The sequence below is a fragment of the Globicephala melas genome, chromosome 5 (assembly GCF_963455315.2).
Source record: "Globicephala melas chromosome 5, mGloMel1.2, whole genome shotgun sequence".
NCBI classification, from domain to species: domain Eukaryota; kingdom Metazoa; phylum Chordata; class Mammalia; order Artiodactyla; family Delphinidae; genus Globicephala; species Globicephala melas.
Window position 1 is genome coordinate 27,719 of NC_083318.1, and position 16,384 is coordinate 44,102.

The following is a 16,384-nucleotide window of genomic DNA, read 5'->3' on the forward strand; positions in this document are numbered from 1 at the left end:
TCTTTGTTGCTTCATGGGGGCTTTCTCTAGTTGCATAGAGCGGAGCTACTCTTCGTTGCAGTGCACGGGCTTCTCATTGCAGTGGTTTCTCTTGCTGGGGAGCACCGGCTCTAGGCGCGCAGGCTTCAGTAGTTGCGCAGCGCAGGCTTAGTTGCTCTGCGGGATGTAGGATCTTCCCGGACCAGGGCTCGAGCCCATGTCCCCTGCATTGGCAGGCAGACTCTTAACCACTGCACCACCAGGGGAGTCCCCACAGACAAATTTTAAATACAAAACTATTCAAAACTATAGAAGAAAATTGACATGAGCTTGGGTTTGCCCATGTAAATCATGAGCTTTGGAGTTTTAACACACAACACAAAAAGGCAATCTAAAAATGAAAACAAGCAATAACATGGACTTAATTAAAGATTTGTACTCTGTGAATGACCTTACTCAGAAAATCAAAAGGCAAGTCACAAACCAGGAGAAAAATATTTGCAAAAACATATCTAATAAAGATTTTGTCTCAAAATACAAATAACTCTAACACAAACAACCCAATTAAAATAGGGAAAGATCTGAATGGACACCTGGCCAAAGAAGATACACAGACAGTACACAAAACTATGCCCAGGACTACGGGGCAGAAAAACAATGGTCCAGCTCAACTCCCTGAGCCATTTGTGACTGTGGACTAGTCCTGTCCTTCATGGAGGTGTCAGAGACATGGAGAGAGAGGAAGGGGAAGAGGGCCAGTTATGCTTAAACCTAACTCTAACCCTGACCATTCCGGCCACTTTCATTTGACATGGTTTAAGAAGTCCTAGTCATAGTAATGAGATTTTAAAAAATAAAAATAAAAGGAATCTCATAGCAGAAGAAAAAGTAAAACTGTCACTGTTTGCAGATGACAGGGTACTCTATACAGAATACCTTGAAGATGACACCCAAAACCAAATAGAACTCATCAGAAAGCACAGTTAAGTTGCAGCACACAAAATCAATCTACAGAGATCGGTTGCATCTCTATACACTCACAACAAAATGCCAGAATGAGAAATTAAGAAAACAACCCCATGGACAAGGACATTAACAAAGATAAAATACCTAGGAATACATCTAACCGAGGAGGTGAAAGACCTATGCTCAGAAAACTGGAAGACATTGATGAAAGAGACTGAAGACGACACAAATGGAAAGACATACCATGCTCATGGATTAGAAGAATTCGTATTGTTAAAAGGATTCCACACCCCAAGGCTATCTAGAGATTCAATGCCATTTCTAGAAAAATACCAATGGAATTTTTAGGAGAACTAGAACAAAGACATGAAGCCATAAAACTCCTAGAAGAAAACATAGGCACTACACTCTTTGACATCAGTCTTAGCAATACTTTTTGGACCTGTCTCCTCAGCAAGGGAAACAAAGGCAAAATAAAGCAATGGGACTCCATCAAACTGAAAAGTTTTTCAATGGCAAAGGAAACCATCCACAAAACAAAAAGGGCAGCCTACTGAATGTGAGAAATATTTACAAACAATATATCTGGTAAGTGGTTCATACACAAAATAGACCAAGAACTCACTTACACAAGTTAGCCTCCCAAAAAACAAAAACCCAAATAAAAAATTGGCAGAAGACCAAACATGTTTCCAAAGAATATATACAGTTGACCAAAAGACACACGAAAAGATGGTCAGCATCACTCATCATCAGGGAAATGCACATCCAAACCACAGTGAGATTATCAGCTCACACCTCAAAGAATGGCTACCATCTAAAAGACAACAAATAACAAGTCTCGCTCAGGATGTGGAGAAAAGGGAACCCTCATGCACTTTTGTTGGGAATGTTCATTGGTACAACCACTATGGAAAACAGTATGGAGGTTCCTCAAGTAATTAAAAATAGACCTACCATATGATGCAGGAATTACACTTGGGGGTATCTTTCTGAAGGAAACCAAAACACAAATTCAGAAAGATACATGCACCCTTATGTTCATGGCAGCTTTATTGGCAATAGTCAAGATGTGGAAGCCACCAAAGTGTCCATCAATAGACAATTGGATAAAGAAGTTTTCATGTATATGTATGAAAACTGGACACACACACACACACACACACACACACACACACACACACTGGAATATTACTCAGCCATAAAAAGAATGAAATCTTATGGCAACATGAATGGACCTAGAGGGCATTATGCTAAGTGAGATGTAGCAGACAGAGAAAGACAATTACCTTACGATATCACTTATATGTAGAATCTACAAAACAAAACAAATGAACAAACACCACAAAACAGAAATGGACTCATAGATGCCAAGAACACGCTGGTGGCTGCCAGATGGGAGGGAGTGGAGGGATGAGTGCACTAGTTGAGAAAGATTGAGAAGTTCCAAATTCCAGTTATAAAACAAATGTCCTGGGGTGTGATTTACAGCATAGGGAATAGAGTCCATAATACTGTAATAACATTGTATGGTGACAAATTGTAACTAGACTTATCTTGGTGATCATTTTGTAGAGTATAAAAATATCAAGTCACTATGTTGTGTTCCAGAAAACTAATATATAATATTGCCTGTCAAGTATACACCAATTTTAAAAAAGAAGAAAAAATACTATCTTAAAAAGAGGAGGCGGAACTTCCCTGGTGGCGCAGTGGATAAGACTCTGTGCTCCCAATGCAGGGGGCCGGGGCTTGATCCCTGGTCAGGGAACTAGAACCCACATTCATGCCACAATTAAGAGTTCGCATGCCACAACTAAGAAGGCCACATGCTGCAACTAAGACCCAATGCAACCAAATATATAAGTAAATATATTTTTTAAAAAGTGTTGGGGAATTCCCTGGTGGTCCAGTGGTTAGGACTCTGTGCTTTCACTGCTGAGGGCGCAGGTTCAATCCCTGGTCAGGGAACTAAGATCCGGCAAGCTGCACGCTGCAGGCAAAAAAAATTTTTTTAATTAAAAATGTGTAAAAAAGAGTGTAGTGAGATAAAGAGCGGGCATCAGATGAAACTTTGAAAGGATGCTGATTGAAAGGCCAAGTGCCTCCTGAAGTTTGACTCTCAAGTGGCCCAGGCAAACTGAGGACTTGAAGAGGAGGAGTCATGTGATGCTACTGAAATGTTCATTTGTTTCTTTGTTTAAATGGGGTTTATTATTTTTTTAAAGAAGTTTTGAATTCATGGCAAAATTGGGCAGAGTACAGAGAGGTGCCACATGCCCCCTGTTCTGCTGTTACTGCTCTCTCCATCCACCCCCTCCCCCCCACCCACACAGGTGCTCAGAGTTTCCCTCTCCCCAACTATCCTATCAACATTCTGTGTGTTGGTCATTATCGCTGAATCTACATGGACACATCATGGTCATCAGAGTCCAGAGTTTACACTAGGGTTCACTCCTCGTGTTGTACATTCTATGGGTTTTGACAAATGTATCTCGCCACGAATGTATCACAATGAATAGTTTCACTGCCTTGAAAGTCCTCTGTGCTTGAGCTGTTTATCATACCCCACCCCTTAACCCCGCCACAAACCCCTAGCAACCCACCCTTTCCGTGGTTCGCCTTTTCCCAAATGTCATAGGTAGTTGGTACCCTAAGATGTGGCACCTTTCCAGATTGGCTTCTTTCAGTGAGTGACATGCAGTTAAGGTGCCCCACCTGTCACCCCGTGGCTCCCTCTCTCTCTCATTTTTCTTTTCAGTGCGAAGAACATTCTGCTGCATGGATGGAGCCCCGTCTATCTGTCCATTCACCTCCCGAAGGACATCTTGGTTGCTTCCAAGTTCTGGCAGTTATGAATAAAGCTGCCGTAAAGTCCAGAGGCAAGTTTCTGTGTAGACGGAAGCATTCGACTCATTTAGGTCCATCAGTACCAAGGAGTTTGAGGGCTGGATCGTAGAGGAAGAATGCGTTTCATTTTGAAAGACACAGCCCATGTTCACAGAGCTTCTGAAGATGGTCGCTGAGAGCATGTCAGCATGCTGAGGACTCAAGCCAAGGAAGGAGGTAGAATTCAAAGGTGCCGGCGGGGAAGATGTGGCGAGACCGAACCTGACCTCCACCCTCTTAGAGCTGACGGCTGGTCCTGAGAATTGAATGGGCGTGAAACAGACTCACAGGACGGAACCATACACATTTATTTCCCACAAGTTTTACCTGACCAGGGCGCCCTCTAAGGAAATGAAGAAAGACCCAGAGAAGTGGCGAAACCTAAATTCTTTTCTGTTGGGTTGAACACAGAGAGGCGATTGTGGAAAAGGACCTACACTATGTGGGGAGGCTAAGGAGGTTGAGAATTAGGTTGAACAAGGTCTGTTTGTACAGAATTCTCTCACTCTCCACTCTCTGCCCTTAACGATCGCAATGTCACTCTCCTTCCAGCAGAGGGAAGGCGTCTTCCTCTGGGGGGTGGGGGTGCAGTGGCGGGGGGGGGGGGGGGGACATGTTATCTGCTGCTTCCAGGAAGGAAGAGGAGAAGGTTCAGAACGCCCTTCTGCACCTGCTGTATTGTGGGGGGGGGGGGAGTTGTTTTTGCTTTGTTTTTTGAAGTGTCCGTAGCTCAAGACAATATTCTGGTTTCCTTTACATCTAAGTCCTTTACCTGGCGTCTGGCTTCTGACAGGAGGAGGGACACGTTTCTGACATGACGGGCTGGGCAGGCAAGGAGGGATAAGATGGGTGCGGGCCCGTGCCTGTTCTCATGTGTTGGGAAGATGATTCTGCTTTTGCCAGATGGGATCTAATTTGTCCATGAACAATCTAGCAAGATATCAGCTGAAAAGAGGAAGAGCAAAGGTCAGAAGAACGTGGAGAAGACGGATGATAGATGCTGGGGTTTCCTGAGCAGCGATTTCATCAGAGGCACATGCACATCCCTGGTCTCTGGACCACCATGTTTAAGGCCGATTTGGTGTGTAGGTCATTTTCAATGTACGGTGGTACCATCAGGCCACTTTGGGGTACTGTCTCCGGCTAACCTGAGTGGCGCCGTTGTGCCCACATAAGACGGGGCTCACCCGGGGTTGGCATGGTGCCAGAGAAAGGGAGACAGCGGTATGTCATTGAGCTTATGGTATTTCTAAGAGAGTGACTCTCTGAAGTGACTGAGGTAGGAAAGCAGATGGATATCTGTCTCCTTGTTTCTTGGGTATGGGGATGGGGAATTTGTTTATTTTCTGGATGAGGTGAAAGAACTCTTAAAGTGAAGGTGTTTCTACAAGGGGTCTGTCAGGATGAGAGGGTGCAGGTCAGTCCATATGCCAAGAAATCCAGAGAATCTATAATGGCTCAGACTCAGGCCTTTTCTCAGAAACAGGCAGAGACAGGAGTTGGCTTTGGTCACCACAAAGCTAACTGGCACCTCAGTAGTCTCGACAGAAGGTTCCCAAAATGAATTGATTTGCAGGGGCCAGCACGCCTGCAGCCGTCTGCCCTCAGGTCTCAGCCCCCAGGTGGGGTACCTTTCACAGGAGAGATTTCTTTCTTCCTAAAAAGAAAAAAGAGGTAAATAGTGTCTCTCTTGCATGGCTCTTTTCTTAAGTAACATTTATTCAAAATAATCAATGTCACTAAGGCATACTTTGAGGGAAATGCCCTCAAATGCCCCCACTCCCCTGATTCCAGGGGAGACTTCAGGGTCCTCTCGGGTGGGAAGCACGAGGACCAACCATCAGCATCAGGGTGCCACCTGTAAGACCACACAGATGTGAAATCAACAGAAATGTAAACAAATCTGCTTGTGTGTGAGAGACAGAGACAGAGACAGACAGAGACAGACCCCGAGAGATGCACCACACCGTTCAAGATGGCCACCCCTGGGGGCGGGTTGGCAAACCTCTTTTCTTTAGGTAATATTTCAATTTTTTATAACATGTGTATATTACTTTAATAATTATAAAAAGATTACAATCATGTCAAGTCTGATCCATTCATCACTCATCTATGGAGTAATTAAAGTACAATATTTTATTTTTAAAATAAAAATGATTTATTAAAAGATTTATTACAAGCACAATAAACATTTATAACAGTAAAGTAATGAATTCTAAAGGAATTAAGAATCAAGTAAAGAACAAAAGTTTTTGGTGACTCAGTACCAGGCCAGCTAGGTGGCAGTACATAGCAGGGTCGGGGCAAGTTTCTCCAGGAGGTTGTATGTGTTCTGAATCAGCCTCCAATAGAGGTGAGGGAAAAGGTGTACAAGAATTGTACACTGAACACATGCAGATCAGAAAAGACAGTCTAGTTATTTTTTTAAATTAATTTATTTATTTATTTATTTATGGTTGCGTTGGGTCTTCGTTGCTGCACGCAGGCTTTCTCTAGTTGCGGAAAGCGGGGGCTACTCTTCGTTGCCTACTCTTCGTTGCCGTGCGCGGGCTTCTCATTGCGGTGGCTTCTCTTGTTGAGGAGCACGGGCTCTAGGTGCACGGGCTTCAGTAGTTGCCGCACGCGGGCTCAGTAGTTGTGGCTCACGGGCTTAGTTGCCCCGCGGCATGTGGGATCTTCCTGGAGCAGGGATCGAACCCACGTCCCGTGCATTGGCAGGTGGACTCTTAACCACTGCACCACCAGGGAAGTCCCATCTTGGGTGTTCTGGATGACCTGGATGTGGTAGAAACAGTGGGATTTCTAATTCCAGTTTTCCACATCAACCCACCAAAAATCTATTAGAGAAATTAAGAAAACAACCCCATTTACCGTAACATCAGAAGAACAAAATACCTAGGATTAAACTTACCCAAAGATGTGAAAGACCTGCACACTGAAAATGTTATGACATTGATGAAGAAATTGAAGACGTAAATAAATGGAAAGATACCCTGTGCTCATGGACAGAAAGAATTAGTAGTGCTAAAATGTTCATTCTACCCAAATATACACATTCAATGCAATTCCTACAAAAATGCCAAAGGCATTTTTCACAGAAACTGAACTAACAGTCCTGACATTTGTATGGAAACACAAAGGACCCCGAACAGCCAAGGGGATCCTAAGAAAGGAGAGCAGCAGCTGGAGGAAACTCACTCCCTGACTTCAAACCATATTACGAAGCTACAGTAACCAAACAGTGTAGAAATGACACAGAAAGAGACAAAGGGGCCATAAGAATAGAATAGAGAGCCCAAGAATAAGCCCACACACATGTGGTCAGTTGATTTATGCCAAAGCTGCCAAGGACATACCCCAGGGAAAGGACAGTCCCCTCAATAAACTGCCTGGAAAATGGAACATCACAAGCCAAAGGAGGACACGGGACACTGCAGCACACACAAAACTCACTAAAACCCACAGTTTTCCACATCAAGCCCCTCCTCTGCTGGGTCCTCTGGAAACAGACACCCACCCCAGGCAGTCAGCCAGGCAGTCAGCACAGCAAGCTTCTCCCCACTTTTTCCTCACCCTTTTCTCCCAGGGAGGCACCTCCCAGCCAGTCCTGAGGAAACCGAGCTCGTCTCAACGTGGATGCAGCCCTGCACTGTCCCGAAGCCAAATCCTTGGAGGTTCCTGAGGAGGCCAGGCTCCTGTCAGCTGTGCACAGGACCAGCCCTGTGCTGGCAAAGTGGGTAATGCAGGCTGCACCCACTCCCAGTTCAGAGGAGACCGAGTTCCCTGCTGGCCGTCCTGCTGAATCCACTAATGTTTGGAAATTCAAACATATGGCAGCAAATATGCCATGACTTCTTGAAAAATAGGTATAGAACAATCAGAAACCATATGCAATGAAATGAATGTAGACACAGACTTTGCAACTTACACCAAAAGTCATTCCAAAGTGTCCACAGACAAATTTAAAATATAAAACTATAAAAACTATAAAAGAAAACATAGAAGAAAATCTACATGACCATGGGTTTGGGCACATAGATCATGAGGTCTGACTTTTAACACACAACACAAAAAGCCAATGCACAAAAGGAAAAAAGTAACATGTTCTTTGTAAATTAATTTTTTTTATTGAAGTATAGTTGATTTACAATGTTGTGTTAGGGCTTCCCTGGTGGCGCAGTGGTTGAGAGTCCGCCTGCCGATGCAGGGGACGCGGGTTCGTGCCCCGGTCTGCGAAGATCCCACATGCCGCGGAGCGGCTGTGCCCGTGAGCCATGGCCGCTGAGCCTGCGCGTCCGAAGCCTGTTGCTCCGCAACGGGAGAGGCCACATCTGCTGTACAGCAAAGTGACTCAGTTATTATACACATATATACATTCTTTTCCATTATGGTTTATCCCAGTAACGTGTTCTTTATAAAATTAAAAATTTCTACTCGGTGAAATGCCTTTTCCAGAAAACTGAAAAACAAGCAATAAACTGGGAGAAAAATATTTGCAAAACACATATCTGATAAAGAATTTGTACTCAAATTATACAAAGAACTGTAAAACAAACAACTGCATTAAAAATGGGTGAAGATCTGAATAGATGTCTGGCCAAAGAAGATAAACAGATAATAAGTGGACAAAAACATGATCAACATCATATACCATTAGGGAATCACAAAGTAAAGCAGGACAGTGATACGGACCTATGAGAACTACTAACCTCCTCCCACAAGGACGACCCTGATCACTGGAGGGTGGGGAACAACAGCTCTCCTTCATCGCCGATGGAACGCGTAGACGGCCTTGAGATACAGTTTGGCAGGATTTTCCAGAGCCAAACAAGTCTCACACCTTGAGATAATTACACAACTTCTCACACCTTCAATAATTACACAACTGCTTTGTAAAACTCTATCCAAACAAAAACAAGGATGCTATTGTGCACGGAAGCTCTACTCATAATGTCTAAACCTAAATGGAATCAGGATGTCTTCAGTAGATGAATGCATAAGCAAACTGGGGTACATCCATGTGAAAGGGAGCAAAATGTGAAACGCCAAAATACGGAATTTCTAGAGACCCCAAAGAGCTAAAACAATTTTTCAAAAGAAATTCAAAGTTGGAGGGTCACACTGCCCAATTTCAAATGTTAGTACACAGCAGCGGTAAATAAAATACTCCCCTCTCCTGAAGTGTGGGTGCCACACAGTGGCTTCACCCTAAAGAAGACACACAGTACAGACTTAGGGAAAAAGTAACTTCACAGTGGGGAAAATCTGACAAACACTACCTGAGCCAGAAGATAAAGCTAACATGAACAGTGATAAGTTGCCCTGATGTATGTTCCCACGATATAAAGTCACAAGAAAGCACTTTACCCCTGTGATCTGCTTCCTCAAAACCCGTGACCCCATTTTAATCACAAGAAAAACACCAAGTAAATCCCAATGCGGGACAATCTACGAAATACCTGACTAGTCCACCTCAACACTGCTGAGGTCATAGAGTGAAGGACAGTGTGAGAAAATGTCAAAGCCGAAAACATACTAAAGTGACATTATGACTCAATGCCATGGGATACCCTGGATGGGATCCTAGGACACAAAATGGAAGAACGAAGGGAATCCAAATAAAATATGGATTTTAGTTAACAATAAGGTACCCACATTTGTTCGTAATTGTGACAATTCTGTTGAAAACTAGAGAAAGAGGAAAAATTAAAACTCAAATAAGAGAAACCTATTGCATCAAACTGGAAATCCACAGGAAATTGGTGATTTCCTAGCAAAAGCACACAATAACAAAATGCATGTTAAAATAAGGAAAATACAAACAGACCAACTCGCCTCCCGGGGACTTCCTTCCCCTGCTGGCTGTCCTCTCATTATTCTGGATTCTCACTCCTGGACAGGAAAGGAAAAGGAACAGAGATGTTCAGCAGCCCCTGTAAGGTCTGACCCCCACCCAGTGTCTGCATCTCCCCCAGCCATGCCCAGCTGAATAACGACACACTGCCAGAGGGATTCCCAGGGATCACTGATTCTGTGTCACCTAGGAGTTTTGTTTGTTTGTTTGTTTCTGGAGTATAGTTGCTTTACAACGTTGTGTTAGTTTCTGCTGTACAGAAAAGTGAATCAGCCTTACGTACACATACATCCCCTCCCTCCTGGACATCCTTCCCATCCAGGTCACCACAGAACACCAAGTAGAGTTCTCTGTGCTATACAGTCGGTTCTCACTAGTTATCTATTTTATACATAAACCTAGAACATCATAGTTTTAATTCACAGAAACGTCAAAGGCTATTTAGGGAGGTCTATGTGTCTAGGAGTCAAGGGTGGCCTCTGGCTAGCGGCTAGCAGGAAGCCAGGGCCTCAGTCCTACTGCTGCAAGGAAATGAATTCTGTCAACAACCTGAGTGAGAGTGGAACTGGATCCTTCCCCAGTCGAGACTCCAGATGCAAACACAGCCCTAGCCAATACCTCGAATGCAACCTTGCGGAGGACCCACCAAGCTATGCCCAGGCTCCTCACCCACGGACACTGAGATCATAAATCGTAAAACTTAGTTTTAAGTTACTAAGTTTGTGGTATTTGTTATGAAAAGATATAAATCTAATACAGACTGTATTATTTGCTAGGGCTGCCATAATAAAGTACCACAGATTGGGTGGTTTAAGCAACAGAAATTTACTTTCTGACAGTTCCAAAGGCCAGAAGTCCAAGATTAAGGTGTTGGCAGTGTTTGTTTCTCCTCAGGCCTTTCTCCTTGGCTCCAGATGGCCACCTTCTCACCATGTGTGCACATGGTCTTCCCTCCGTGCCTGTGTGTCCCAATCTCTTTTCTAAGGACACCAGTCACATCGGATTAGAGCCCACCCAAATGACCTCATTTTGACTTAATTACATCTTTAAAAGCACTGTCTCCAAATAAAATCACGTTATGACCTACTGAGGGTTAGGCCTTCAATATATGAATTTTGGGGAGCACCCAATTGAGCCCATAACAAGAACCACTGGAAGGGAGAAGATGTTTTTTGTTTTTCTGAGATGTTAGCAAAGTGTGGAGATTCAAAGCTCAGGCTCAGAGTCAGACTGATAGCTCTGAATCTTGGCTCTGTGGCTGTTTAGCTGTGTTACTTTGGATATGCTACTTTACATTCTGACATCATTTCTTCGTCTTCAATAAAAAATAATAAAACTACCTACTTCAAAGTGTTGTTGTGTTAACCAAATAAAATAATCCATTTAAAGGGCTTGATCTAGTGCCCGGCAGGTGATAAACTAGGTAAACCTCAGCTGTCATTAAATGGTTATTATCAACACGCATGGTTACTGTGTACTGGTGAGAAGGTGGTAGAAGCTTAGACTGTCATCGTCAGAGCTTGGGAAAACTGACTCGTTATAGACTCATCACATTTAAGGCTCGGAGACACACCTTGGAGTCTGCCTTGGGCCTAGTCTCCTTAAAGGAGACTTAGAAGGGAGGTCGGGTGCATAAGCCTTAACAAGGGAAGGCTCTGGGGAGGAGGATGTGAAGAAAACAGGAGAAAGCAGCAGGGATGTGGTCTTAGCTTAAGACTACCTTCAACTTCATTCCAGAGGAGCTCGGAGCACGAATAGCACGAGTCAACTCTCTTGGAGGCAAAGGAGCTGGGCCTTTATACTGCAACCCCAGTCAGCCATGAGCTCCAGGCGTTTGGGGAGTGGTAACTTCCAGGGCGCAGCAGTTCCCCAAGGACAATTAACTATTCAGAGAAGGGGGCGGCTGTGAGCTGTTGGCCCCCAGCACACCCAGAAGCCGGAGATGGAGGCACCAGGCAGTAAAGGGGTCTGGATGCGGCCCCAATAAAGTCCCGGGGTCCAATCCCGCACAGGGACACCCAGACCCAGGAACTCTGCTTGCCTTCTGGAGGTCACTTAGCGAGGTAACGGCAGCCCAACTCGAAGCCGTGGTCGGAGACGGCGTCCTCTGCACAGACCTGCCCAAGACACACGAGGGCTCTCAGGGCGACGGCACCTGACTCAGCAGGCTGCCGAAGAGCAAACGCGGCAAAATGCGCGACAGCTCCTGGCAGGAGGCACGGCACACAGCGTAGACTCCATAAACCCGAGACAGCCGGAGGGGCTCAGACCTTAACACGGGGCTGGCGGTGCCTGGCTGGCTGACGCCCCAGAAATACACGAGACGCCCGTGAGCTCAGGGCCGCCCCGCCCCGGAAGCGCCCGGACGCTGGCGCGTATTTCCGGCGCGACGGCAGACGCGGGGACGCCGGGGACCTGTCCTGACCTCCCGCTCGCGCTTGCTCGGAGGCGGCTCCCTGGAGGCGGAAGCCGGTGCTTTTGGGCGAGACGTGACTTGGAGTCCGGGAACCCGGATCCCGGCCGGGCGGGTGGGCACGATGCGGCTGGGCTCCGGGACCTTCGCCGCCTGCTGCGTAGTGATCGAGGTGCTCGGGGTCGCGCTCTTCCTCCGAGGATTCTTCCCGGCTCCTGTTTGTTCCTTTTCCGGGACGGAGCACCAAACAGAGTCCCCAGCGCCCGAACCCTCGGCTGGTATGGACCGCTCCCCGGGCGTCTCTGCTCCCCGGGCCCCACTCTTCCCGGAGGACCCTCCTTATGAGCCTCGCCTCTTGGACTTCTTCCCGCGGCTCCCGGGTGGTCTCTTCCATTCTGGTCCCCACCCTCTAGGGTCCCCTTCTTACCGTTCCAGCCTCCTTTTATGTATCCTACAAGTTTGTGGCAAGCACTACTACCAGCCCTACTAAGATCCTCCTCCCTGGTCACCGCAAAGTAAGATCTCCATACCCGTAAAGAGTAAGCGTCTCCCCAGCTCCACTCATCCAGTGACACCCCAACCCCCTTCCCTGAGCAGATGTTTGGGTCACTGCCTGTTCCAGGCACCCTTTTTGCTCAGGAAGACAAAACAGATAAGATTGCTGCCGACCTCTCGTGTTTTCTTCTATGGCATTCCTCTAAGACCCCGTTTTTTCCAGTAGCTAAGACCTCCCTGCCTAGGCCCCTCCCTGGCCTTCACCTACCCAACAGTATATCTTAAGTAAAGGAACTCACGTTTTGGATCAGATCCACACAATACCAGCTACTAACCATGGAAAGACAGTTTGTAAATGCTCGCGCATCCCCTACCTGCAACACTGTGTTTTAGGGCAATCTCCCTAATGTCCCATTCCAGGATACTCACAAAGGGACTCCTCTGTGCCAGTACTCCCCATCATGCTAAGGGGAATTCACTACATAATATTAGGGCTCCCTGAGCTTACTTGTTGCCCACCCCCTGATCCCAGCGTTGTTTCCCAAGAACAGGCCTTTTTCTTTGGCTCAGGATATGTAGGTGTAACAGAGTACGTGCTGGAGAAGTAAGCAGAAACTAGATTATAAGGTGCTTGAATGCTAAATAAAGGTTAAATTCAATTTTCTTTTTCTTTTTCAAACACTCTTAGGAGCCATTTCCAACTGGACCAAGCTCCCACCACCTCTCTTCAGTAAAGTTGTTATTATGCTGATAGACGCCTTGAGAGATGACTTTGTGTTTGGGTCAAAGGGTGTGAAATTTATGCCCTACACAACTTATCTTGTGGAAAAAGGATCGTCTCACAGTTTTGTGGCTGAAGCAAAGCCACCTACAGTTACTATGCCTCGAATCAAGGTAAAGAGTTTGACTGAACGTATTATAGATCATGGTTTGGCTCTTTCAGAGGTTTAGAGGGGCTCTCTGTAGTCTGTTACTTGGAGTCCCAGTTTTAACTAAGTGGAAATTAGTTTGGTGCTCTCAACCTGGCTGGGGCAATAGAATGCTGAAAAAGCCTCCCAGATAGGATGGAACTAAGACCCATGATTTATGCCCTCTGTAAAGGTAGCCAACAGCTCATGCTTCATGGGAAGCATAACATTTAGAGCCAGATCATCTAGGCCAATCTAATCCAAGAGATACCATGCTCCTTGCTAACCTGCTATCTTCTTTAATCATCAGGGGGTCAGTTAGAATTCTGGGAGGAGCCTCTAGGGTTATCTAGTTCAGTCACTTGACTTTATGGATGAGGAAGCAAATTCAGATAAGTTAAATAACTTGTACAAAATTTTAGTATACACAGTGACCAAACCAACATGATCTGGCCTCACAGATACCTGTTTTTACTCTATAAACCGCCTTCAGGTGTTCAGCCTAGTGGGAGTGCCTTTGAAGTACATACGCTTTACTGCTTTACTTAAGAACTGTGGGGAAAGAAGAGAGTAAAGCTTTATTGATTTGCTCAAAAACAAGTTTTTTTTTGAAAATAACATCTCTGCCTTCATGGAACTTTCAGTCTCTAATGAGAGACGTAGCCATTAAACAAATGAACGTACAAGTAAATGTGCAGTTACAAAGTGTGATTAATGCATAATGAAAAAGAACAGAGCGTGATGTTCAGTGCTGGTTGGGGCCTCAATTTAGATTGGGGTGGTTCAGAAAAGCCTGTCTGAGGAAATTGCATTCACACTTAGACCCGAAGGTTGAGTAAAGAAGTGGGATCAGAAAAGGACAGAGGACCTTAAAAGTTTGTGAATATACTGCAGGCCGGTATGGTGTAGAAGTCTCTGGCTGAACCTTACATCTGTGGATGATCGTGTGACACCTTATTAGTTGGTGAGAAGGTGTCACTTCTTGATTTAAAGCTTGGGGGCAGCATTAGTAGTTACTCAGCAAATGTTTACTGGGTGAGTAAAGCAGTCTGGGATTGAAGGGGTTCATGCCGCATCTTTTACTGACTTTTTTTCTTGAGTTTCCCATTCTCGCTGCCTCTTTTGGATGTGGTTTGGCCTTCATTCAATATTTATTGAGGATCTATATGTACTGTGTGCCGTTCTAGATAAGAGGGATTCAGTGAAAAAACAAGACAGCAACTGTCCTGTCCTCATGAAGCTTACTTTCTAATTGAGGGGACAGAAAATATGTAAGTATACAAATAAATAATCAAAATTGTTTCAGGAGGTGATAAATGCTACGGAAGAAATTGAGGAGGAGAATGTGATGGAGAGTGATGGGGAGTCGGGGAGGCCACCTGTAGTCAGGATGCTTGGGAACAGCCTTTAGGGGTGCAGTCGTTCTGCTGAAACAAGTCCTGTGGAAGCTGGAAGCAAGGCATCCAGGCTCCTGACCACCAGGATCACTGCTTTCTTTACCTGTCCTGTCAGAAGTGTGGGAGGAACCCATTCCTCCTTTGTTCTGATAAGAAAAGAGTTGTTAGGAATCTGGGCAGATTTGTAAGAAAAAATGTAAGTGAGCCTGGTGGCTCCAGGTTCTGTTCAGTCTTGCACATTGGCCGGTGTGGCCCTCCCTTTGGTTTCATTTTACCAAACCAGTGTTTTGTTTTGGATCCTTTGCAGGTTCTTGCTCCTCATTCTCTATCAGGGAGGAGCTAGTATACAGGAAGTCCATCCTGGAGTTAGGGTTACCTTGCTCTGGAGTTTGATAGGATCAGGTAGTGTTGGCTAAGGAGTGTGTCCCCTGCCCTGCCTCCGCCTAGGAAGGGACTTAGTTCATCTGGAGGTGCTGATACAATTGCCACGAGACACCAGTTTTAAAATTTCAAGACTAATGTCTCTAGTAGCATGTTCACATGTTAAGATGCTGCAGTAGCTTCCTTCTAAAACGTTGTAACTGATTTTTGAATGCCTTTCCTTTTCCTGGGAATTTATAGTTGTAACAGCGGCAGTTACCACTGGCTGTGGTGCACCCGTGGTGCAGGCACTGTCTTGTACACTCTTACCACGGCCCCATGGAAGCTCCATGATGTTGGTGCCACTCTCTTCTCCATTTCCCAGATGAGGAAACAGGCTTGAAGTGTGAAATCTCACAGCTGGCGTCAGAAACCGAGCATAACCTTATGTTTGCCTAGTTCCAGGGCGTTGGTTGGTCACACTGTGTTATACAGCAACACTGTGTTACACAGAATAAGGTGACCAGATCAAATTCTCTTTTAATAGTCTCTGCAGAGCCCTCCTTAATTCTCAGAAGTCAGGAAACTGCTGTTCCCAAGACCACAGCAACCCCAGGGAAACCTCCAAGGAGATGACAGACAAGCGCTCAAAATTCCTGGGCTCTCAGCTGCAACTCTTTTGCTGCCTACATGTTTCCTGGGGTGAAGGGGACACCAGGTAGTCCCTGCCCTTCTTAAAAATGTCCGTGTGAACCCAAACTAGTGTGAAGAGGAGGGAAGTACCTTATAAAAGCCCAGAGGAAAGGATGGGTAGACTCAACCCCAAGTGGTGGGAGACATTATAAACAGTCAACTGACAGACAATAAATGGAAAAATTATTCACAGTTAACAAGATGTGAACCCCACGATATGTAAAGAGGATCCAATCAAGGGCAACAATCCAGGAGCAACTGGACAAAGGATATAAAGAAATCCACATAGAAAGAAATTAAAATATGCCAGTAAGCATAGGAAAAGATTCTTAACTGTACCAGTAATCAGATTAAAGGCAACTAAAGAGTCCTATCACATGGTAAAAATTGAAAGGTTGATGATAACACTCCTCACAAGAAATGAGGTGAA

The 16,384-nt window shown here is 45.3% G+C and overlaps 1 protein-coding gene and 1 long non-coding RNA gene across 7 annotated transcripts in view; one reads left to right on the top strand and one right to left on the bottom strand.

The window, feature by feature from the left end:
• Positions 1–5,977: 5,977 nt before the first annotated feature.
• Positions 5,978–12,040, bottom strand: LOC115849935 (uncharacterized). 4 transcript variants are annotated; one of them, XR_011377458.1, is made up of 4 exons: positions 11,730–12,040; positions 11,409–11,571; positions 8,544–9,726; positions 5,978–8,168 (listed from the first exon to the last, which is right to left on the bottom strand). It is a non-coding gene; the product is annotated as an uncharacterized lncRNA (long non-coding RNA). The 4 variants fall into 4 exon arrangements; XR_011377459.1 differs by lacking the exon at positions 11,409–11,571 and having other exon boundaries at positions 5,978–8,165; XR_011377457.1 differs by lacking the exon at positions 11,409–11,571.
• Positions 12,041–12,099: 59 nt separating this feature from the next.
• PIGG (phosphatidylinositol glycan anchor biosynthesis class G (EMM blood group)) overlaps positions 12,100–16,384 on the top strand; it is a 43,519-nt gene continuing 39,234 nt past the window's right edge. For 2 of the 3 annotated variants that reach the window (XR_004038185.2, XM_030851551.2), the window contains exons 1-2: positions 12,100–12,379; positions 13,285–13,490. Coding sequence is in view for 1 of the 3 variants with exons in the window: in XM_030851551.2 (XP_030707411.1) it covers positions 12,226–12,379; positions 13,285–13,490 (360 nt within the window). In the remaining 2 variants the exon portion in view is untranslated. Of the gene's footprint in view, positions 12,380–13,284; positions 13,491–14,731; positions 14,776–16,384 lie in introns of those variants that run through there. The other variant, XM_060298830.2, reaches the window with a different exon arrangement.